The following is a 24945-nucleotide window of genomic DNA, read 5'->3' as shown; positions in this document are numbered from 1 at the left end:
GCCAAATGGTAATGTTTCTAGACTAGTAAACCAGAGTAAAACGGAAAAAAATGGATGTTGGAAATCTGAAACAAAACCACAGCTTGCTGAAGAAGCTCAGCAGGTCCGGCAGCAGCTTTAGATAGAGAAGAGTTAACTTAAGTCCAGTGGCCCTTCTTCAAACCTTAGTGTCTGGGGGAAAAATGAGTTCATCAGAAATCAGGCTTGTGTTCTGAGGATATGGAATGAAATCTTGCTACAGTAGCTGGTAAAATTTAAATTCACTTAATAAATGGTGAGAGTTTCAACTACAATTGATACCATCTTCTTCACTACTGTCCTTCAGGGAAGGAAATCTAAATTCCTTTAGCGATAGTAGGAACTGCAGTTGCTGGAGAATCTGAGATAACAGGTGTAGAGCTGTAGGCCAAGCAGCATCAGAGGAGCGGGAAGGCTGACATTTCGGGCCTAGACCCTCCTCGGTGGGTGGGCAGTGTCAGAGACAGTGTCTGCATTCAGAACATTGAGATCCTTCAAAAACTGGATGAGGATCTCCTAGGTATTGATGTCTATATTGCATTTCTTGAGGTAAGTCTTCAGGGAGTCTGTGAAGTACTCCTCTTGTTCAAGTGTCTTCCTTAAGCTGGGTAAAGAAGCTTTGCTTTGGTAGCTGGAACTTGGACATCCTAAGCACGTTGCTGGTCCAGCAGAATTGGTTTAAGATGTTTAGTGGCTTTTATGTTCGGATGCGGATATTAGTACTGATGTACCAGCTGATGAGGAGCGTAGATGGTATATCTCCATGGCCTTCAAGTGTCTATACAGTTCAGCTCTGGAGCCATATAGAAGAGCCAGAAAGATGACTGCTTTATACACAAGGTTCTTGGTAAACAGCATGGTTGACACGGCCATTGGATGCCCAAGGATGACAGTCTTCAAAGTGGCACTTGCACATTGGATGGAGTGTTGGATCTCCACATCCATGTCAGCCTTAAATATGAGTTGGCTCCCCACGTAGGGGAGATGTTTCATGTTTTGGACAGGTTGACTTGTGTTTTGAGCTTGAAGCTGAGACTGATTGTTCAGTATGCTTCTGCAAAGGCATTAAGCAAGGCTTGAAGATTCTCCTTAGAGAGCAGAGACCATATTGTCATCTGCAGACTGAAGTTCCAGAAACAAGTTGGGTGTCATTTTCGTCTTTGATTTCATGCAGTTCAGGATGAAAAATTTTCCTTCCGTCTTGCAGACAATGCCCACACCACTGGGAAGCCTGTTCCTGATAAAGTGAAGAATGGTGGCAATGACAGTGGAGAAAAGGGTGAGTGCGATGATACACCACTGCTGACTCCTGCCTTGACCACAAAAGATTCTGCCACATTAGCATTGGGGATGACCATCGCCAACATCTCTTCATTGGGGAGACTGAAGATGTTGACGAATATTTCTGGACAGCTGGCCTTTGACAAGGTCTTCCATAGCACTTCCAGAATGAGTCAAAAACTTTAGTCAGATTGGCAAAGGCCATTGTTGTAAAGTCTAAGATGGCTAAATCTGCCCTGACTAGCCTCGACCAGTTTACAATAATCTTTTAGTTTAAATGTGTTACGCAGTGAGATTGACAAAAGGGACGAGTCAAGGGGACTTTTTCATAAAGCAAAAGCAATCTATCATTGTACTTCAGTTAAACTCCATCAATTCCTTTGAAGGACTCTTCATTAAATAGTCTTAAATCTACACTAGCTATCTACCTCTGATGTGTGCTTCTGAGGATTCACTACATCCTGTCCAAAGGTTCTTCTCTTCTTCTCCCCCCTGCGCCCCCCCATCACAGTATGTGAACTGTTTGTCCAAAAAGACTGGTAATGACCATTCAGTAAGGCTGTGCCATTCTGTTCCTCTGTCTTTGAAGGTTGGCTGATGTTTCGGGATCTGAATCATCAGTCTGGCCTTCTCTTGTCTTGGGATTGTTCTGGTCATCTCCCTGTGGTCATCTTCTGAATCTAATGATGCAACGGGGTACAAGGAACCAAAGATGCTGTGCAGCTCAGCTGACTGTTCAAGATGCTCTTTTTGGAGAAATGAGAACTGGAGCTCTAGGTTGCCTGTTTTATCCGTCTCTTCATGTACTTCTGAAAGTTGTTATGGTCAGTGTCCAGTTCTAGCGTTGTGCAGGGGCAGGAAGACCCAATGAGGTGAATACTTCTGTATTTAGAGGTCACAAATCATTGTTTGAGCTTTTAACTGCCAACTGCTGTTTTTCTAGCAATGTAGGTTCACTGCAGGTATATACGACGTGTCCATTAGCACCTGGCCAGACGGTCCCAGGCCTGTTTGACTTTGACGGGGGTAACAAGGTGTAGAGCTGGATGAATAAAGCAGGTCAAGCAGCATTAGAGGAGCAGGAAAGCTGACGTTTCAGGCCTATACCCTTCTTTCTTTCTCCTCTGCTGCTTGGCCTGCTCTGTTCATCCAGCCCTACACCTTGTCATCTCAGATTGTCCAGCATCTGCAGTTCCTACCATCTCTGACTTGGACGGGGTTTTGATTGTCCAAGGCAAGGCTATATGAGTATTAGATAACATGGTGTGAAGTTGGATGAACACAGCAGGCCAAGCAGCATCAGAAGAGCAGGAAAGCTGACGTTTCGGGTCGAGACCCTTTTTCAGAAATGGGGGAGGGGAAGGGGATTCTGAAATAAATAGGGAGAGGGGGAGATGCGGATAGCAGATGGGTAAAGGAGAAGATAGGGTGAGAGGAGACAGACAGGTCAAAGAACCGGGGTTAGAGCCAGTGAAGGTGAATGTAGGGAGGGGATAGGTCAGTCCAGGGAGGAAGGACAGGTCAAGGAGGCGAGATGCAGTTAGTGGGTAGGAGATGGGGGTGGGGCCTGAGGGAGGAGGAATAGTTAGGGAGGGGGGGACTAGGTGGGCTGGTTTTGGAATGCGGTCTGGGGAGGGGAGATTTTGAAGCTTGTGAAGCCCACAAGCTCTTGGGCGGCAGGGTTCCCAAGCAAAATATGAGATGCTGTTCCTGCATCTTTCGGGTGGTGTCGTTGTGGCAATGCAGAAGGCCCAGGATGGACGTGTCATTCGAGGGGTGGTGGGGGGGAATTGAAGTGGTTCACGACTGGGAGATGTAGTTTGTTGCAAACTGAGCGTAGGTGTTCCGCAAAGCAGTCCCCAAACCTCCGCTTGGCTTCCCTAATGTAGAGGCCACATGGGAACAGTGGATACAGTATATCACATTAGCAGATGTGCTGGTGAACATCTGTTTGATGTGGAAGCTCTTCGTGGGCCTGGGATGGGGGTGAGATGGCAGGTATAGGGGCAGGTTTGGCACTTGCTTCAGTTGCAGGGAAAAGTGCCGGGGTGGTGAGGCTGGAGGGGAGTGTGGAGCGGACAAGGGAGTCATGGAGAGAGTGGTCCCTCTAGAAAGCACTTAAGGGTGTCTTTGAAAGACATTTTTCCCTCCCCACCCTTAAGTGATTTCCGGAGGGACCCATCTCTCCATGACTCCCTTATTCCCTCCACGCTCCCCTCCTGCCCCACCACCCCGGGCCCTTTTCCCTGCAAACCGAAGCAACTGTTACACCTGCCACTGTGCCTCCATCCCCCACCCACCACCAATCCCCATCCCAGTCCCTAAGAAGACCTTCCACATCAAACAGATGTTCCCCTGCACATCTGCTAATGTGATATACTGTATTCACTGTTCCTGTTGTGGCCTCCTCTACATCGGGGAAACCAAGCTGCAGCTTGGGGACCACCTTGCGGGAACACCTATGCTCAATTCGCAACAATCAACTACATCTCCCAATCGCGAGCCATTTCAACTCCTCCTCCCCCACACCCACGCATGCACACAGACACAGACACACGTACGTACACATACACACCTCAGACAACGTGTCCATCCTGGGCCTCCTGCATTGCCACGATGACACCACCGAAAGATTCAGGAACAGCATCCCATATGTCGCTTGGGAACCCTGCAGCCCAATGTTATAAATATGGACTTCACAAGCTTCAAAATCTCCCCTCTCCCGACCACATCCCAAAACCAGCCCAGCTAGTCCCTACTTCCCTAACCAGTCCTCCAACCTCAAGTGCTCTGTTCGTCCAAGTTTGAAAATCTCTGGAATTTTGTCTACTCCTACCATTTTTCCACTCTTGGTTTGTCTAATCTTGCCTTTAACTTCTGCCACACTAGACGGGAGTCTGAGATCATCTTTGATGACCAAGAAGATTTCTGATTTTATTGTGGTTTAGGAGTTCTTTGACATTTTCTGTCTCTCAAAAGGGTGCTGTCCTTACTCAACATGTCTGTATATTGCCTTGGTGACACTGAAGAAATGTTGAAATTGTGCTTTTCAGTAAGGACTTGCAGCTCATTACCTTGTGCAGTCCACCATTGGTTCTTGATTTCCCTAGTTTTTCTTTGTAACTCCATCTTTGCTACTTGATGAGTTCACCTCTGCCTCGATGGTTGTGATGCTTTGCCAGGCACAGACTGTATTTTTAGATCTTGGATGTTGTGGTCATTTTCATTGAATCAGTTTTTGGTGTTTCCTGATGTTGTAGTTAATGGTTTCCTCACAGCATGAGATACTGATGTCTTCAGCTCTTTCCAGATTTCCTTCACACCATTAAAATGAGCTCTTTGGAAATTTAGTGAAGATTTCTTTGCAAGTTCACTAGTCTGCCTTGCTTTTGAAGCTTCCCATTGTTGAATCTTTTTCTGAACTGTTTCTTTGTCTTCACATGCTTCTGGTGGAATTTGATAGACGTTGAGGGAAGGATGAGGCTGTGGACTCTCCAGCAGTTGTTTGCATTGGTCATCACTTTGGTAATAAGGGAACATCCTCTCGGCCTCGGGATCAAACAGTGGTATCGTCGATCATGTGCCAGTGCTTTGATCGTGGATGCCTCCATGAAGTCTTGAATTTATCTTTTTGGTGAAACAGTGTGTTGCTGGCGACTAGCTGGTGTTCCATACATTTTATGAGCAGAAGAATTCCAATGATGTTGCAATTCCCCAACTCCTTCCTTTTTTAATGTTTTCTTTCTAGAGTTGGGAATCCTTTCCAACCTGGTGTTGAAGTCTCCAAGGAGGATATTGGTGTGTATGGTGTCCAAGGTAGAGTAGAAGCCTACCTTGGACTAATCAAGGGTTGGAGCTTAGGAACTCATGACCATTGCATGTTGGCTCTTGGCAGTTTGCAGAAAGAGAATCTGTTCATACCAGTATGGAGCTCAGAGTCGGTTGGCAAGTTTGTTCATGATGGTAAATCCCATTCTATGAATCCTGGGTTGATCTTTGCATGCAACCACCGCTGTCTTCCCTTAGCTACCCTTCACCTGCTCTTAAGTCTCCTGCAAGGCAGCAATGTCAGTGTGAAGTGTCTGAGTTCAGGGAACAAAGGCAGTTCTTCATCCTGGAAGACTGTTTGGCTCGTTGTACATGAGGGTTCTGAGATTGGGTTCAATTTTTTGTTTGCAGACTGTCTGATGAGGTTTTTCAAATGGGTTGGAGATGAAGCACGCTATTTTTAGGGTACCTTTTCAAGCTCCTTCCCCATGTGAGCTGAGCAGATTGGATAGTGGTTGCTGAAGAGGGCTGTTTGGTCATGAAGAAAGCTGCCACTGACCATTCTTGTTCTTGTTCCAAGAGTGAAACAACTGAATCAAACACTACTGCCTATGTGCTGGTCTGAAAACAGTGAGCTCAATCTAAGACTCTCTCAACTCTGTCCCTGTCACCGCTTGTCACTCACCACAGGGCTTGTGTTGTGTATGTCATTGGGGGTGGTTAAATTCCTGTAGGTAGATGCCTTGTGCAAGACATCCTAATCGTGGGTGCACTGTTGCACATTGCAGATGTACTATCCTTGACAGAGGGTAGATCTAATTTCAGGGCAAGAAATGCACCGACATTTCCATCAAAGAATGAAAAAGAAGGCCATGTTTGCTGACTCCACCGTGTGTGTCTTAAGTGTGTGAATGCAAGCGTATTTTGAGTGACATGGCCCATATCCATGGGGTAGAAGGGGTGATCTGGTCTTGAAATGGAAGATTGATCAGATGGGCCTGGCCCCCCCCCCCCCCCCCCACCTTTCTTTTCCCCTCCTCCCTCGGGAGAGTAGCCCCTGACCAGTGTTCCTGCACATCCCCACTCAGTCATTTTGCTGAGCCCAATTTCAAAAGTATGCTGAATTCCATGTGCTTGTGCAGTGCTGCATTTGTGGACAATGAACTTAAATCTTTTGTGGATGAGCATTTGAAATGTCTTAACATTCAAGACAATCAGCCAAGTGCTGGAAAGTGGGAATAATATAGATAGGTCCACATCCTATAAGATATAGGAACAGAATTAGGCCATTTACCCATCAGATCCGCTCTACCATTTGATCCTGGCAGACTTGTTTCTCAACCCTGTTCTCCTGTCTTCTCCCCATAACACTTGATCCCTTTAGAATCTGTCTATCTCTGTCTTAAATGCACTTGATGACTTGGTCTCAACAGACCTCTGCAATAATGAGTTCCCCTAATTAACCATCCTCTTTGTGATGAAATTTCTCCCCCTCATTGTCTAAAGGGCCATCTTATCACTCTGAGGCTGTGCCCTTGGGGCCTAGTGTTTCCTACTAGTAGAAAAATCTTGTTCTTGTTCTTGTCCATGCCTCTGGCGGCAAATAACCCTTGCAGAACTCTCTTAGTCACCGGCTGCAATCCTGTAAAAGACCGCTTTATCCCCAGACACTGCCTTCTGCCAGTGAGCCAATTCTGTATCCATGCCAGTGCCTTGCCCAAACACACGGGTTTGTATTTTGCAGCCTCCTGTGCAGCAACTTGTCAAAGGCATTTGATCGGCCCAAGGGCCTCATGTGCTGTGGGACTTTGACTCTAATGGATATTGCGTAAGTATCTAAGCAGTTGTGAATGGAGCTGAATATTGCATAATCATTCAACATCCTCCCCTTTTATGATGGAGGGACGATAATTGGGCCTACGCTGTCCTGAGGAACTTGAGGGCTCTTGTGATGTAGTGATGATGTCCCTACCTTCAGACTAGGTGGCCTAGATTCAAGTCCTACCTGCTCAGAGGTGTGCAATAACACCTATAAATAGATTGATTAGAAGGTATCTACTCTGGGGACTACGACAGAGATATTTGTCCTCTATCTGTTTTCCTTTGTGCTAGATATGACTGCAACTTATGGAGCATTTGCCCTTGATTCCCATTGAATTCATTTTGCCAGGCTCCGATGCAGTGGATTTGATAACCAATGTACATGGTTGAATGAATGTGCAGAGTACGATATAAGGAGCCACACGTAAACTAAAGCATAAATTGGGAATAACTGCAGTGTGTGTGTGTCACTCAAATGACAGTATAAAAAACAAAAATGCAGAGCACTTTAGAAATATATAGTGCAGATTGGGAGTTACACAGGGAAAAAATAAATAAGTTTTAGAACAAAGTTAAAGAAAACCATGTTTAATGTTTAGCAGTGGAATGACTGAAAATCTCAATCTATTTTGTTTCAGGACAAATGCAATTTTATTGGAAGCTGATGCAGCAAAAAAGTGGGTAAACAGATGGGGATTTCTGGTAACTGAACGTGATAAGGTAATGCCATTCCCAATCTCTGGAATCTGAGACAAATGGGATGTAAAGATGTTGAGAACAATATGTACCTTTTTAGTTTATATTTTGTACTATGTTTAGAAGGTGAATACTTTGTTCATTATTTTTAGAGTTACATTTGAGAGATTTAGGCTTTGCTACCAGAGGTCTAGAGATTTGAATTGTTTATACACATTTTTACAAGGTGGTCAGTGTCCTTAAAAGTAAGGTGGAGAAATAAAACTATTTTTGGTGGGGTCAGAGTAGCCCCAGTTTGTCCCCTCTCCCAGCCTGCGAAAGTGCTTACGTGGGGACACCACTAGGGACTCTGCAGCTATTGAGGGGCAATTGGTTATTAATTATCGAGAAGTGCTGTTTTCCCCCTGTCTGCTGGAACAATCAGAGGCCCGGCCCCTCCCGCATGTGTGACCATTGGATTGGAATTTGGGTGAACGGGCAAAATTTATGCCTTGCCCACAATGGCAAGCTTGGTCATAGGGCAGCAGGTGGGTATCTTCTCTCACTTCCACTTCCACACTTTCCCAATCTGCCAACAATTGAAGTGCTTAGCTGGGTAGAGTCAGAGGAAACAGACATTTCAGCCCAACTCATCCATGCCAACCACATTTCCCAAACTAAGCTAGTCCCAATTGCTGCATTTGGCCTATATTCCTCTCAACCTTTCCTATTCATGTACATGTCCAAATGACTTATAAGTGTTGTAATTGTACCTGCATCTACAACTCCTCGTAGTTCATTTCAGATATGAACCATCCTCTGCGTGAAAAGGTCTCTTTTAAATCTCTCTCCTCTCACCTTCATATGGTCGCTAGTTTTGAGCTCCCTCACTCTCGGGACAAGACCTTTGCTATTCACCTTATCTATGCCCCTCATGACTGCTCTGATATTAACCCAGCAGTGGACAGGGTCCCACCAAGATGGGAAAACACAGGCTACCCTGGGGGAGGGGATTGAGGATGGGGGAAAAAGGTCCCACATAAAAAGGCCTGATCAAGCAGTGTGATATTTGGAATAAAGAACGTGTTGAAAGCCACACTACTGGCCTAGCTGTTTCACTTTTCACTCACTTTTCTCCTGTGACTCTCCTCCTGACCTTGTGATTGCTCTCCTACCCTCACTTAACCCTGGCCTGGGATACGCTGATGATCCTTGTCTTCCACTGGTGCATTGGTAGCATCAGCCATTACCTCCCTGGTGGTGTGCTGCTGTTTCTGGCTTTTGATAAGTTGACACCTTTCTGGGTTGGATGGGTTTCTCAGATTTGCTTCACTACTAGGGCTTGTCTATGTGAGAACATAGCTACACGACGAACAGGTTGCCTGAATGTCTTGCACTTCTGATGACTAAGACCTCACACCAACCAAACTTGAACTTGTATGATCACTCCTTCACTGCCAGTAGGTTAAAATCCTGAGACTTCCAAGGCCAGCAGGATTCTGGGCATACTTAGACCCTATAGACTAGACACTTCAAGGTGTCTCCCTCCCATTTTTCCCTTGGGGGCAATTAGTATTGAACAGTAATGCTGGATTTAACAGCAACACACAACCCTAAATTGAAAACCATGCTAACATGCTATGTCCAGACCAATTTAAAGGAAAAAGGTGGCATCTTAGTGTGGAGAGACACCTTTTAGGACATGAAGTGGTGCAGAGGATAAGTCAGTGGGACCTGTAAGAAGTGCGTAAAGGATCTGTGATTTTTCTTTTCCTAACATTCATGTAATTCATGACCACGTAACAAAGAAGGGTTCACTTTTTTTCTCTTTCTCTGTGGGGTATCAGTATCACTGTTAGGGCCACTTCTCAACCAGTTAAGAGTCAACCACATTGGTGTGGGCCTAGAGCCACATGAATCAGACTGGGTGAGGATGGTAGATTTACTTTTTAAAATCGGTTTGTGGGACATGAGTGTCGCTGGCTGCACTGGAGCTTATTGCCCATCCCTAGTTGTCATTGAGAAGATGGTAATGAGTTGGCTTCTTGAACCATTGCAGTCCATGTGCTGTAGGTAAACCCACCATACTGTTAGGAAGGATTTTGACCCAGCAACAGTTAAGGAATGGTGATGTAATTCCAAGTCATGGTGGCAATGACTTGGAAAACTTCCAAGTGATGTGGTACCACGTATCTGTTGCTGTTGCCCTTCTAGAGGGAAGTGGTTGTGAGTTTGGAAGATGCTGACGAAGGATCTTTGAATTTCTGTCATGCTTCCTGTAGATTGTACACACTTGCTACTGACAGCCACTGGTGAAGGGAGTGAATGTTTGGGAATGTGGTGTCAATCAAGCTGGCTGCTTTGTACTTGTTGGTGTTGAGCTGTTTATGTAGTTGGAGCTACACTTATCCAGATAAATGGGGACTATTCCATCACATTCCTGACTTGTGCCTTTGTAGATGATGGACAGGCTTTGGAGAGACAGGTGAATTACTTGCTGCAGTATTCTTGGCCTCTGACCTGGTCTTACAGCCACTGTATTTGTATGATGAGTCCAGTCATTTTCTGGCCAGTCAGATCCCCAGGATTTTGATAGTGGAAATTCAGTGATGGTAATGCTATTGAATGTCAGGAGGTGGTGGTTAGATTTACCTCTTATTGGAGATGGTCATCGCCTGACATTTGTGTAGTGTGAAGGTTAGTAGCCATTTTTCAGCCCAAGCCTGGATATTGTCTGGGTCTTGTTACATTTGGACATGGACTGCTTTGGTGTCTGTGGAGTAGTAAATGGTACTGAGCATTTTGAATTATGCAATCATCATTGAACATCCCCACTTTTGACCTTGTGTTGGAGGGAAGATCATCGCTGTAGATCATTGGGCCTTGGACACTGCCCTGAGGAATTCCTGTAGAGATGCCCTGGAGCTGAGATGACTGGCCTCCAGCAACCACAACCATCTTCATATGTGCCAGGTTTGCCTCCCAACCAGTGGAGAAGTTTCCTCCTGATTCCCATTGACTCTAGTTTTGCTAGGATTCCCTGATACCACACTCTGTTGAACCTTGTCTTGATGTTATGGGCTGTCACTTTGTCATCATCTCTGGAATTCAGCTCTTTTGTCCATGTTAAAACCAAGGCTAAAATGAGGTCAGAAGCTGAGAAGCCCTGGCTGAATTCAAACTGAGCACCAGTGAGTGGGTTGTAGCTAAGCATGTGCTGTTTAATAGCACTGTTGATGATACTTTCGATCACTTTACTGGGGTAGTAATTAGTCGGTTGGATTTGTCTTGCTTTTTGTGTACATGACAAACCTGAGCAATTTTCCACATTGTCTGATAGCTACCAGTGTTGAAATGGCTAGTACTGGAATAGCTTGGCTAGGGGTGTTCTGGAGCAAACGTCTTCAGTACTACATATGGAATGTTGTCTTAGTGCCCTGATAGGACACATGTGAACTAATTAAAGAAAAATACAACAATTAGAGTTTAATAATTGTCTTTATATTACAAACTAATTCATTTAAATTTTAGTTCCACAGGTGACTGTCCTAGGATTTGAGCATTAGCCTGGGGATCCAGGTTCCTCTCCCAGTGACATTACCACTGCAGCCCCGATAGCGTCTGGTGTTAAGGATTTTGAATTGAGTTTTGAGAATCTTGACCTCTTCAGCCTTGAATGGGAACGTGGAAGAGATGTGTGCAGGAATTGTTAGGGCGGTGATTGAAATATTGATACACATTAAATTGCAAGATAGGGACATTGGGACCTTGGATAAAACTAGTGAGGGGCAAGTATTTTTAGGATCAGTTTTAGCAATTACTTTTTCAAATGTAGGATAATTTTACACAATTCTTATATGGAGTACTTTACAGGGATTCTACCACAGGCCTCCCAAGAGTCAAAGGGTGATAGAAGAGCAGATATGTAAGCAAATTATAGAAAGGTGTGAGAGGAGTTGGGCTATAGTTGTAGGGATTTTTAGTTTTGCTTACATTAGCTGGGGGGAAAAAACTGAATGTGAAAAGGATTTGATAGGGTGGAATTTTTAAAGTACATCAGTGGACCTATTTGTGCCAGTACATAGCCCTGTTAGAAATGGGGCAGTGCTAGACCTAATCCTAGGGAATGAAGCCAGTCAAATGTTTGAAGTTTGTGGGTGAACATTTTTGGGGCTAGTGACCATGATTCTAAGGTTCAAAGCCAATGTGAAAAAGGACAAGGACAGTGCAGAAGTTGTCTAAACTGGGGGAAGGCCAATTTCAATATCATTAGACAGGATCTGGCAAACATTAGACTGGGAGCAGTTCGTTGCAAGTAATGTTAATTTGGAAAGTGGTTTAGTAAGAATTCAGGGCCGCGTGCCTCCTCCTCAGAGTGAAAGTTGAAGGCAGCAAGTCCAGAGAACCCTGGATGTCAAGGGATACCGAGAGTTTGATGAAAAAAAAGGGAAGGAAGGTAGTGTTGGGTAAAGAGCATCATAAATAGGGTGGGCCCTTTTTGTTTTAAAAAAGTGTGTAGGGAGCGCTTGTAAAAAAAAAATGTAGAGGGCAAAGTGCGGCCACTATCTTTGGCAGATAGGGTTAAGGAAAACTCTCTCAAAGCATTTTATAAATATGTTAAGTGGAAGGAGTGCAGCCTATTAGACACCAGAAGAAGAGCAATTGCACGTGGAGCCAGAGATGTGGGTGTGGTCTTAATATTTCTCATCTGTATTCACAGAGGAGAAAGACATTTGTAGCTGGGATTTTCATCTGGGATGAAGTAGTTCTAGAACATGCTAAGATTTTTAGCAGGAATTAAGGTGCATAAATCGCCAGTGCCTGATGAGATATATAACTGGATGCTATGGGGGAACAAGGGAAGAGATTTCTGGGGCCCTGGTGGAGATATTTAATATTTGCTGGTTGTAGGTGAAGTGTCAGACTGGAGAATAGCTATTGTGGTTTTTTTTTGTTCAGAAAAGGTCAGCAGGAATTGTCCAGGTAATTAGAGACTAGTTAGTCTGACATCAGTATTAGGGAAATTATTATTGGAAAAAAATTCTAATGGACAGGATTAAGTAAGACTTGGAAAGGCAGGAATTTATCAGAGATAGCCAGCATGTAAATTTTGTTAGAGGGAGATCCTGCCTGACTAATTGAGTTTTTGAAAAAGTGACTAAATTTATTGATGAGGCTTGAGGAACTGATGAGATTTAATGGACTTCACTAAGACATTTGACAAGGTCTCACATGGAAGGCTGGTCCAAAAGCCTAGGCCAATGGGAGCCAAGGCAAGTTAGCAAACTGGTTACAAATAGGAGGCAAAGGGTGATGTTGAAGGGTTGTTTTTGTGATTGGAAGCCTGTGACCAGTGATATACTGCAGGGGTTGATGCTGGGGCCATCACTACTATTATGTACATTAACAATTTGTATGTGAATGTAGAAGGTTTAATGAGTAAGTTTGCAGATGACACAAAAATTGATGTTTATAGTGAGGAGGATGATCTCTGGCAATAGTCTGATGTTGATCGGGTAAATTGGACAGAGAAATGACAGATAGAAGTTAATCCTGGTAAGTGTGAAGTGATGTATTTAGGGAGGTGTAATATGGGAAGAACATACACAATGGATGGTAGGTCCCAGGAAACACTGAGAAACAAAGGGACCTAAGTGTACAAGTCCACAGATTGCTAAGGTGTCAGTACAGGTAGACAAAGTGGTGAAGAAGGCATATGAGATGCTTGCTTCCTTTAGTTGGGGTGGAGAATTTAGGCACAAGGAAGTCTTTTTATAACTGTGAAATATTGGTTAGGCCACAGACGGAATACCATGTGCAATTCTGGTCGCCTCACTCAGAAGGATGTGCTGCTTTAGTGATAATGGGAACTGCAGATGCTGGAGAATCCAAGATAACGAAGTGTGGAGCTGGACGAACACAGCAGGTCAAGCAGCATCTCAGGAGCACAAAAGCTGACGTTTCGGGCCAAGACCCTTCTTCAGAGATGGGGATGGGGAGAGGGAACTGGAATAAATAGGGAGAGAGGGGGAGGCGGACCGAAGATGGAGAGAAAACAAGATAGGTGGGGAGGTAGGGAGGGGATAGGTCAGTCCAGGGAAGATGGACAGGTCAAGGAGGCGGGATGAGGTGGTAGGTAGGAAATGGAGGTGCGGCTTGAGATGGGAGGAAGGGATGGCTGAGAGGAAGAACAGGTTAGGGAAGCAGAGACAGGCTGGGCTGGTTTTGGGATGCAGTGGGGGGAGGGGAAGATCTGGGCTGGTTTTGGGATGCAGTAGGGGAAGGGGAGATTTTGAAGCTTGTGAAGTTCACGTTGATACCATTGGGCTGCAGGGTTCCCAAGCGAAATATGAGTTGCTGTTCCTGCAACCTTCAGGTGGCATCATTGTGGCACTGCAGGAGGCCCATGATATACATGTTGTCTGAGGAATGGGAGGGGGAGTTGAAATGGTTCGCAACTGGGAGGTGCAGTTGTTTGTTGCGAACCGAGCGGAGGTGTTCTGCAAAGCGGTCCCCAAGCCTCCGCTTGGTTTCCCCAATGTAGAGGAAGCCACACCGGGTGCATTGGATACAATATACCACATTGGCAGATGTGCAGGTGAACATCTTTTTGATATGGAGGGTCATCCTGGGGCCTGGGATGGGGGTGAGGGCAAGTGTAGCACTTCTGCGGTTGCAGGGGAAGGTGCCGGGTGTGGTGGGGTTGGAGGGGAGTGTGGAGTGGACAAGGGAGTCGCGGAGAGAGTGGTCTCTCTAGAAGGCAGACAATGGTGGGGATGGAAAAATGTCTTGGGTGGTGGGGTCAGATTGTAGATGGCGGAAGTGTCGGAGGATGATACGTTGTGTCCGGAGGTTGGTGGGGTGGTATGTGAGGACAAGGGGGATCCTCTGGGGGTGGCTGTGGCAGGGGCGGGGTGTGAGGGATGTACTGCGGGAAATGCTGGAGACGCGGTCAAGGGCGTTCTTGACCACTGCGGTGGGAAAGTTGCGGTCCTGGAAGAGCATGGACATCTGGGATGTGCGGGAGTGGAATGCCTCATCCTGGGAGCAGATGCGGTGAAGGCGGAGGAATTGGAAACAGGGGATAGAGTTTTTGCAGGAGGGTGGGTGGGAGGAGGTGTATCCTAGGTAGCTGTGGGAGTCAGTGGGCTTGAAATGGATATCAGTTTCTAGCTGGTTACCTGAGCTGGAGACTGAGAGGTCCAGGAAGGTGAGGGATGCGTTGGAGATGGCCCAGGTGAACTTGAGGTTGGAATGGAAGGTGTTGGTAAAGTGGATGAACTATTCAAGCTCCTCTGGGGAGCAAGAGGTGGCACCAATACAGTCATCAATGTAACGGAGGAAGAGGTGGGGTTTGGTGCCTGTGTAGGTGCAGAAGAGGGACTGTTCCACGTAACCGACAAAGAGGCAGGCATAGCTTGGACCCATGCGAGTACTCATGCCCCCCCCCCACCCCGGTCTGTAGGAAGTGGGAGGAATCAAAAGAGAAGTTGTTGAGGGTGAGGACGAGTTCGGCTAGGCGGATGAGGGTGTCAGTGGAGGGGGATTGGTCGGGCCTGCGTGACAGAAAGAAGCGGAGGGCCTTGAGGCCATCTGCACGAGGAATACAGGTGTATAGGGACTGGACGTCCATGGTGAAAATGAGGTGTTGGGGACCGGGGAATTGGAAGTCCTGGAGGAGGTGGAGGGCGTGGGTGGTGTCACGGACGTAGGTGGGGAGGTCCTGGACCAAAGGGGAGAAAATGGAGTTCAGATAGGTGGAGATGAGTTCGGTGGGGCAGGAACAGGCTGAGACAATGGGTCGACCCATTGTCCGATGTGCTGCTTTGTTGGTCGGTATAGACATAATGAGTTGACAAGAATGTTCTGATCTAAACATGTGTAAACTCAGCTAATTGTTCAAACTGCTGAATGGAGTAATGGACAATAAACCCAGGGATTATTTCAGAAATAATTGGTATCTCTCAGCAGATGTGGTAAATGGACCATTATCAGGTGATCTTGTGATATCTACACAAAAAATAGTTTTGGGAGATTTCTTTCCGCCAAAAGGAGTGGAAGGAATATTCTTCTAAAACTGCTGGGTAAGGTCAAATGAAAATCTCAAATCTGCAATTGATGGATTTTTCAGAGCCGGGTGTGGAAATAAGGGTAAATTGGATTGATTGACCATGATCTAGCTGGTGGTAGAACTGACTTCTTACTGCAACCTGCTGAGATTGCATTACCTACTGGTTAGTTATGAGATCCCAGTTTTGATTATTCCGACTCCAGCAGGGAAAGATCACTTTCACTCTGCAATATGACCACATTGGCAGTTAGTGGCATCTTTGGCTGTGATAAATCTGTAGAACTTAAACCAAAAAGAAGCAAAGACATTGCTGGAGGAGTGTACCGTAGACCCCTTAACATTCCAGAGAAATGGAAAGGCAGACATGCAGGTAAGTTTCAGACAAGTATAAACTGGGGTGGTCGTAGTGTGAAAGGTTTAGAGAATGGCATTCTCAAACTGCATCCTGGGCAGCTTTTTTAGCTAGTCTGTGAAAAGGCCTTACAAGAGAAGAGCAGTCCTGGTCTTAGCTGCAGGTAATGAAACCAGACAAGTGGTTGAAGTATCCGTGCGGGGCCCATTTTGCAAATAGTGATCATGGGCCTGAAATCCATGTTCTAAACTAGAGGAAAGCTAATCTTAATAAGAGCAGATATGATTTGGCCAGAGTGGTCTAGGAGTAATGCTTTTTAGGTTCACAAAAGTGGAACCTCAGCATTCACTAGAATGGATCACTGGTCACTAGGGTCAAAATATTAACTTATTTTTTTCTCTACAGATGCTATCAGACCTGCTGAGTTTCTTCAACACTTTGTTTAGATTACCACCTTTCGTAGTTCTTTGTTTCACTTTTAGGTAAATCTGTATCAGGGCAGTGGGTAACATTTAAGAACGAAATAGGAAGAGTATAGAACAACATCGTCAAATAAAGGAGGAGGATGGGTACAACAAATCCTGTGAACTCTGGATACCAAGTGATATACAGGATTGATTAAAGAGAAAAGAGGAGGCTTCTGGCAGATACCAAAGGTTTAAAACGGCAGAAGTACAGAATATGCAAGAAGGAATTTGGAAAAAGCAAAAGGATAATGGCAGGTAAAATCCTAAGCTATTTTACAAGTAAATTACAGGAAAGTGTAGGGCCCATTAAGGACCTCAGTGACAATTTGTACATGGAGCCAGACGATGTAGGTAGGGTTTTAAATTAATACAGTGTGTTGGTGCTCACCAGTGACAGGGGCAATATAGGTATAGAAGTCAGGGAGAAGAAGGATTGTTATAATTGTTATAATTAAGAAATTTAGCATAGAGAGAGGATGTTCTGAGCAGTCTGGCAGGCTTAGAAGTGGATAAAAAAATCAGGGCTGAATGAAGTGTGACCTAGATTGTTGAACAAGGCAAGGGAAGAACTACTTGGCAATAACTTTCAATTCTCATCAGGCGACAGCACTGGAGGAAAGCCAGCATGGTACCACTTTTCACAAAGGGAGGAAGGGATAAACCAAGAGACGATAGTGAGTGGTGAGGAAGTTATTGAATGCAGTTCTGAGGGACAGAATTTGCATTTGGAGAGACGGGGATTATTCAAAAACAGGCAGCATGGTTTTGTTAAGATCACACCTCACCAACTTGGTTGAATTTTTCGAAGAGGTGACCAGGTGTGTAGACGAGGGCAATGCATTTGACATAGCCTTCTTCAGGAAGGCTTTCGATAAGGTCCTGTATGGGATGCTGATTTTGAAAGCAAGAACCAACTGGATCCACAGTTAGCTGTGTGGCAGGAAGTAGGATAATGGTCAAATGGGTGCTTCGATGACTGACTGGAAGCCTGTGTTCAGTTCCACAGGGATCAGCATTGGGTTCCTTATTAAAAACCAAAAGAACAACCGATGCTGTAAACCAGGAACAAAAAAACAAGTTGCTGGAAAAGCTCAGCAGGTCTGGCAGCGTCTGTGAATAGAAAATCATAGTTAATGTTTTCGGTCTGGTGACCCTTCCTCAACTGAACTATGCCTGTAAGGGTGATGGAGGCAGAAATTCTCATATGTTTGAAGAAATATTTAATGTGTACTTGAGATTCCAAAAATTTCAAGGCAATGGGCCAGGTGCAGGAAGATTGGATTAGGATAGAAAGGCAGTTTTTGATGCAGATGCAATGGGCTGAAGGGCTTTTTTTAAGGTCTCTATGACTCTGACAGTGCAAAAAATGCTTGCTCTAATAATCATCAGCAGAAATGCTGCTGAGGAGGCTTCAGAAGTGAAAAGGCTGGGACCCCAGCAGGAGCAGGGTTAAAAGCAGAAAGAGAAGAGGTGGGTGGATGCCTCAGCTCACAGGCTGGGAGAAGTGGGTATGTGAGTGGAAATAGGTCGTAACGCCCTGGAAGGAGTAGGTGGTGATGGCCTGCTCTAGCAGAGGGCAGCCGACACAGGGAGGGTGAAGCAGTTACAATGTCTGTTGCACTGGGAGCAGGTGTGAGGCATCAATCGGGAGCTTGCCTTCTTTCTGTGTGCGAGTGAGGGAAGGTTAAGGCAGGAGATTGGAAGGCTGCAGGGGGAATGGTAGAGAGAGGGGGCTGCCTGAAAGTAAACTCTGTTTTGTAGGCAACTTTTGTTTTACTCCTTACAGGTGCAGCTTTAGACAACTGCTTTCTGTCACTTGGAAATGGCATCAACTTTCTTTCTGCTCTTTGTTCCACTTAGAAGTGACATTCATAGGATGTGGAGGTGCTGGTATTGGGCTGCAGAGGACAAATTTAGAAGTTGCACAACACCAGGTTGTAGTCTTAACAGGCTTACTTGGAATCACAAGCTTTTGGAGCACTGCTCCTTAAAGTTGTGACTTCAAATAAGCCTGTTAGACTATAACCTGGTGTTGTGTGCCTTCTGAATTCATAGGATGTTCAGCTCTGTTACAGACAGGGATTTGCTAGGATGTCATGGTTGGTCTCCCCGTTTCCACAGGAACAGGAAACTGATCTGTATTTCTCTCCTGACCATCCATTGGCCTCCTGCTTGGAAATATGTAAGAGGGTGGCCATTGTGGCATTGTGCTGTGCTGCCCCACCTAACCCCTCTGTGAATAAATAGTCTATCAACATGCCACACTAGTTCAGACTTGACAAATGCTCCATTAGATCAGGATAGCCAAGGAGCAAGAAGGATGGGGATGAAAACTGGCCAAACTTGCCTTGCATGCACGACCTAACTCTGAGGATGTTAACTTTTTTAAAATCTAAAATTTTAAGACACTAACCATAATGAACACTTTTTTTTACTTTCCTTTCAGATTGAGGCTGATCAGGAAAAATTGAGAAATAAATGTCGACTGCATACACCAGATCACCTGAAGGTTCGACCTGCATCACCCATCAGCAAGTATATCCAGGTTAAAAGTGCCTTTTATTCAAACAATGAGTTTTGGATCTGCTATGTTGATAAACAGTATCTTTGTCATGCAGATTACAGCTTCTTCACCACACTTCTGTTAAAAGCCATTCGTCATGTCAGTGGGTTAAAATCCTAGAAATCCCATGAGTATCTTTTCCATACAGATTGCAGTGGATCCAAAAGGCAACCTGAAGGCAGGTCTGACCTACAGTGCTACAATCTCCACTAGGGGCTGGACAATGAGGCAGTTGCCTAATCCACTCCCATGAGCACCTGTTACATATAATGTTGCCTTGCTATAAAGTCATGGCACAGAAAAAGGCTCTTCAGCCCATTGTTTCCTCGCCATTCAAAACCAACCACCGAACTATTCTAATCCCTTTTTCCAGCACTTAGCCCATAGCCCTTTATGCTTGGCATCGCAAGTGTACTTCTTAAATACTACTTCACTATTTGAGGCTTTCTGCCTTTATCACCTTTTACAAACCGAGTTCCGGATTCCCACCCACCCTCTGGGAACTGCATACAGTACTCTAGTTTTGGCATAACCAACTGTTATTACAGTTCCTGCATAACCTCCCTGTTCTTAAACCCTATTCTTCAGTTGATAAAGGTAAGAATCCCAAATGCCCTCTTCACTTTTTTATCAACGTGTCCTAATAACTTAAGGGACTTGTCTACATGCATACTGAGGATCCTACTATTCATGATGTATTTCCTTGCCTGTTTGTTGTATTGAAGTGCACTATTTCAGTTATCCAGATTGAATTCCATTTCCCACTGCTCAGTACATTTGGCCATCCCATCTGTAGCCTGTTGTAATATTAATGTATCCTTCTCCATTATTGTATCATCTGTGATTCCTAGCCCATTCCATATATATCTCTTCTAGAGAGGTAAAGTCACAAAAACTGGGTTAAGGAAGGTGGAGTTGTGCAGGTGGCAATCCTGTAAAGTGAGAATTAATCCAGAGCTGGCAGAGTGCACCCTGCCCATAACTACTACACTGTAAGGATATACTCCCAACTCTGGGGATACAGATTACATCCGGTGAATGCCAGCTGTACCCTGAGATCACAAATAAAAAGAGCACTTTCTTTGAGGCGAAACAAAGAACATGTGGCAATGAAATATGAAAGGGTGTGAATGACTACAAATTTACATTAATGCTGTGGTTTACTTATGCAAGAGTTTGAATTTGTCATTCTCATTGCACAATGCACCCAGTGGCAAACAAGTCAAATTCCTGCCACCTGCACCATATCTTGCTCCAAGCCCCATGCACTAAACCCAGCTCTTCTTACCAATCTGACAGTACAACAATGCCTGCTCCTCATTTCCATAATGCTGTCATCCCTGTATCACTCTAAAGCCTCATTATTTTATGTCTGTAACTCTCTATCCCTGCAGTTGTACCATGTGTACAGATACTTGTGTTTTACCGTTTTTATCTGTTTACATCACCTGTGCATTTGTGATTGATTTCTCTATCCTTTATCTCTAACCATCTTCATCTCTCAATCTAATCAATGTTGCAGACAGAGGGGCATTCTAGCAGGGAAGAAGGCCATTTGACCCAGGCAGTTCAGCCCAGCTCTCTGTTCAATAAAACAGTCAGTCTCATTTGGCCGGAGTCCTGCTCATTTTATTCAGTTTGTTCCATCCAACTTTATTTTGAATTATTGTCACCACTTCCACTTCTACCACCACTACCACCACCACAGGCAGAAAGTTCAAGGACTCCAGTTCTTCCTCCAATACCTGCAGTATCTCTTGCTCAAACAAAAACTCTATGATCCCTCGTCATTATACCATCAATTCACTGGACAAGGTTTTTTGTTCACCTTATCTAAACCTTTCACAATCTTGTAACAGCTCCATCAGATCTGCCAGTGAGAATAATTTCCAACCAAGTCCTGTCCCTGAAATCCCTCATTCTTGGAATTGAGCAGGTAACTTTCCTCTGCATCTTGCCCAGGATCTTCACATTGAAACATAAAAATCAGGAGTAGGTCATTCAGCCTTTCAAGTGGCTTGCCATTCAGTAGGATCATGGTTGATCTTCAGCTCCATGCCTTTCTCCCATTGCCTTTAAAGTCTAAAAATTTATCTCTCTTTCTCAAACATATTCAATGACATGGCCTCCTGTGGTTGCAAAGGAGGTTCCACTCGTTCACTATCCTTTTAAGTGAAGAAGCTTTTCCTCAACTCAGTCCTAACGGATCAATCCTGTATCCTGAGTCTGTGTGCCCAGTTCTAGACTTACCAACCTGGGAAAACATCCTCCTTGCATCAAATCTGTCCAGCCCTGTTAGAATTTTATGTTTTAATCAGATTTCGCTGAACGCTAGTGAGTACAGACCCAATTGATCCAGTCTCTCCTGCTAGCCACAGTATTAGCTGAGTGAACTTAGGGCAAGTATAACTTTTCTTGGGTATGGAGAACAATGTAGAATTGTTACATTGCAGAAGAAGGCTATTCCACCCATTGAGCCTACACTGGTTCTGTTGGGAATGTAGGAACACGAGTAGGCCATTCAGTCCCTTACGTCTGCTCCATCATTCAGTGAGATCATGGCAGATTTGTAACCCATGTACCTTCCTTTGGCCCATGTCCATTAATCTCTTTGCTTAGCAAAAAAGTGTCTATTAGGTTTTAAATTAGATCCTGCATCCACTGCCATTGTGGAGGAGATTTCCAAACATCTGCCGTTCATTCTGTGTAGATGTGCTTCCTAACATCTCTTCTGAATGGTCAGTGCCTATTTCTCTCTATACCCTATGTAGCCTAGTTCTAGAATCCCCAACCTGTGGAAATAGTTTATCTTTATCTCCCCTATCTTTTCCTGTTAATATCTTGAAGCCTTTGATCAGAAGTGATGGCCTAGTGATATTATCACGACTTTTAATCCAGAAATCCAGATAATGTTCTGGGGGCCTGGGTTCAAATCCTGCTGTGACAGATGTTGAATTTGAATTCAGTAAAAATCTAGAATTAAGAGTCTGATGATCATGTATCCATTGTCAGAGAAATTCATCTGATTCACTAATGTCCTTTAGGGAAGAAAACTCCAATCCTTACCAGGTCTGGCCTACGTGTGATTCTAAATCCACAGCAACGTGGTTGACTCTTAACCTCTGCCCTCTGGGCAAAGAGGCACGCACCCCCCACCTCCCCCCTTTTCGTAGATCATTCATGGAATCTCAACAGTGTGAAAACAGGCCCTTCGGCCAACAAGTCCACACAAACCCGCAGAGAACCCACCCAAACCCATCCCCCTATAACCCACCTAACCTACACATCCCTGAACACCATGGGCAATTTAGCAAGGCCAATCAAACTAACCTGCCTACCTTTGGACTGTAGGAGGAAACCTGAGCGCCCAGAGGAAACCCTCACAGACACAAGGAGAATGTGTGAACTCCGCACAGACAGTCGCCCGAGGGCGGAATTGAACCGCCAGGGACCCAGGGTTGATTCGAGTCTCAGGCAACGGTCTGTGTGGAGTTTGCACATTCCCCCAGTGTCTGCATAGGTTTTCTCCCAGTGCTCCGGTTTCCCCTCGCAGTCCAAAGATTTGCAGGCTAGGTGGATCGGCCATGCTAAATTGCCCGTAGTGTTCAGGGGTGTATGGGTTATAGGGGGATGGGTCTGGGTGGGATGCTTTGTGTGTCGGTGTGGACTTGTTGGGCGGAAGGAACTGTTTGCACACTGTAAGGAATCTAATCTAATCTAATAAACTCGGGTTCCCGGCACTCTGAGGCAACAGTGCTAACCACTGCGCTGCCCTGTGAATCCTATGAATTAATTTTTTAAAAAATTAGCCCTTAACCTTCGAAATTCTGGAGAAAACATATCTAATTTGTATAATCTCTCCTTATAACTGAACTGCACATAATGCAGCCACTTAAATATGTTAATATCCTTTCTGAAGTGAGATGACCAGAACCTGAACACAGTGCTTGTTGCTGCCTACCTGGGGCTGTCTCTCGTTCTTGATTTCTATTTCAGTATGAAGTCTAATATTGTCTCGACTCCTGACCTGTTTTGGATCTGGCTTTCCACAGGTAGGAGCATCACCTCCTGTTCCAAAGACAACCCAAGGATTAATTGGCTGGCGGTCTGCTATACCAGGTTTGAGTCTGGAGCAATACAAAGGTCCCAAAAGAGGAAAGTGGAGCTTTCTAAGTCAGATGAAATGGCCAGAAGATTGTATTGACTAACTTTGTAATTGTCAAAGCATTTTTTAATCATCTGTGTATTACCTGCTCAATGATGCTAGTGGTTTTAGCTGCAACTCAGTCAGTACTCAAAAGGCTTGTTCTCCATTAGGTTTTGAGAGATGACTTTCCACATGACTTTTAAAATTGGCCATAGCAAACCGTTTTTATGCAAAATATTATATTTTGGCTTTTTTCTTCTCAAATATGTTTCTACTTCAACCACTTGCCTCGTTCAGTTAACTCGGTGTTTGAAACTAAGGAAATGTCTCTCCATTCAAGGTTAGTGTCCTTCGTGAATACAGTGATCCTCGTTTTTAAGGGGGTTTTCAAGGTCAAAACTGGATGTGGGGCACAGAGACTTTTCATAAACCCAGTGAAAGAAAAATCTTTTTACTTCTTCCACATTTTCTCATTTGAGTCTGTTCTTCATGACAATAAATTTTTTTCTGTGATTTGAAATTGTGCTGTACAACATTCACAATATTGCAATAAGTTCTTATGGATTTGGCTATCTTTCCTTTTGAATCTTTCCTTAATCTTTGATGTTTGTGACATATACTGTTCAAGATGTGGAGAAGATGGTCAATAATGCTGTCCTCCAGGGCAGCCGTATGTATATCTAAGTCACACTTGGCCAGCAACCTTTTGAATGTTCATTGATAAAAGCTCCATTTCAGAAAATCTGAACACCAATTCATTGATCTGCTGTTCCTTAACAATATTCATCTAGATTTGCATAATTAAACTAAAAATGTTTTAGAAATAAAAATAAGTTTTTGGAGAGACTGATTCGGTCAAGCAGCATTTTTGGAGAGAGCAAGTGAGTTATCATCGAATTCAGTGTGACTTATGGAGCATATTTTTAAGGTGAGAGGAGAAAAATTTGAGGGATCTGAGGGACAACTTTTTTTCATAGACGGATATTTGTATGTTAAATGAACTGCCAGAGAAAGTGGTAGATCCAGGTTGAGTTATAGTATCAGTTGGACCAAAGGACCTGTTTCCTTGCTGTATGACTCAATGACTTGAAATAGAACTAACTGTTCAGAATTTTCTGTTTTGTATTTCAAATATCTGACATCTGAAGTTTTTTTGATTTTATTGCTTCAGGTTGATAACCTTTCACCAGAATGTTTTAATTGTTTTTGGAATACTGTTTGGCTTGATCTGTTTTATATAAAAACTCCTGGAAAATAGCTGTTTCCAAGATTTTTCAATCGAGCTGTAATGTACAATCGAGACACCAGGTGCCAACGAAGTGACTGTGATACCAGATTGAAACTCTTAGCTGTACATTCAAAACAGTGTGGGCTCTCTTTTTAGGTATCTATTCCATGTACCCTCCCAGCCCTTCCGCAGACAGTGGAGTTATATAGAAACAGAAAACTGGAGCAGAGGTGGGCCATTCAGCCTTCAACTTTCCGCCACCATGCAGTTCTTGCTTTCTCTCAATAACCTTTTATCCCTTTTCACCTGAGCTTCAGCTACGTATTTCTTGAAAGGCCTTCAGTATTTTGGCCTGCACAGTTTCCAAAGGCGGAGAGTTCTCAGTTGTCCCTCTCTGTCCCTGTAAAGAAATTCCTCCTCATCTGTGACAACAGTGCCTGCCCCCCCGCCCCAACCCAGCATTGCTTGAATGGGAACTATTATAGATTAGTGAAATACAGGACTAATAAAGTTGAAAGGGAGGCTGTGGGAACTTTGAAACAATCACAAAACGC

The 24945-nt window shown here is 44.4% G+C and overlaps 1 protein-coding gene across 2 annotated transcripts in view; it reads left to right on the top strand.

The window, feature by feature from the left end:
* The window catches only part of LOC125461604 (uncharacterized protein C20orf85-like), a 43501-nt gene extending 19081 nt beyond the window's left edge, over positions 1 to 24420 (top strand). For both annotated transcript variants that reach the window (XM_048550530.2, XM_048550529.2), the window contains exons 2-4: positions 7527 to 7608; positions 18900 to 18998; positions 23069 to 24420. In XM_048550530.2, the coding sequence (XP_048406487.1) occupies positions 7527 to 7608; positions 18900 to 18998; positions 23069 to 23224 (337 nt within the window). In that variant the 3' untranslated portion in view covers positions 23225 to 24420. The remainder of the gene's footprint in view (positions 1 to 7526; positions 7609 to 18899; positions 18999 to 23068) is intronic.
* Positions 24421 to 24945: the final 525 nt, after the last annotated feature.

The sequence above is a fragment of the Stegostoma tigrinum genome, chromosome 19 (genome assembly GCF_030684315.1).
Source record: "Stegostoma tigrinum isolate sSteTig4 chromosome 19, sSteTig4.hap1, whole genome shotgun sequence".
NCBI classification, from domain to species: domain Eukaryota; kingdom Metazoa; phylum Chordata; class Chondrichthyes; order Orectolobiformes; family Stegostomatidae; genus Stegostoma; species Stegostoma tigrinum.
This window is presented reverse-complemented; position numbering and strand designations above follow the sequence as displayed.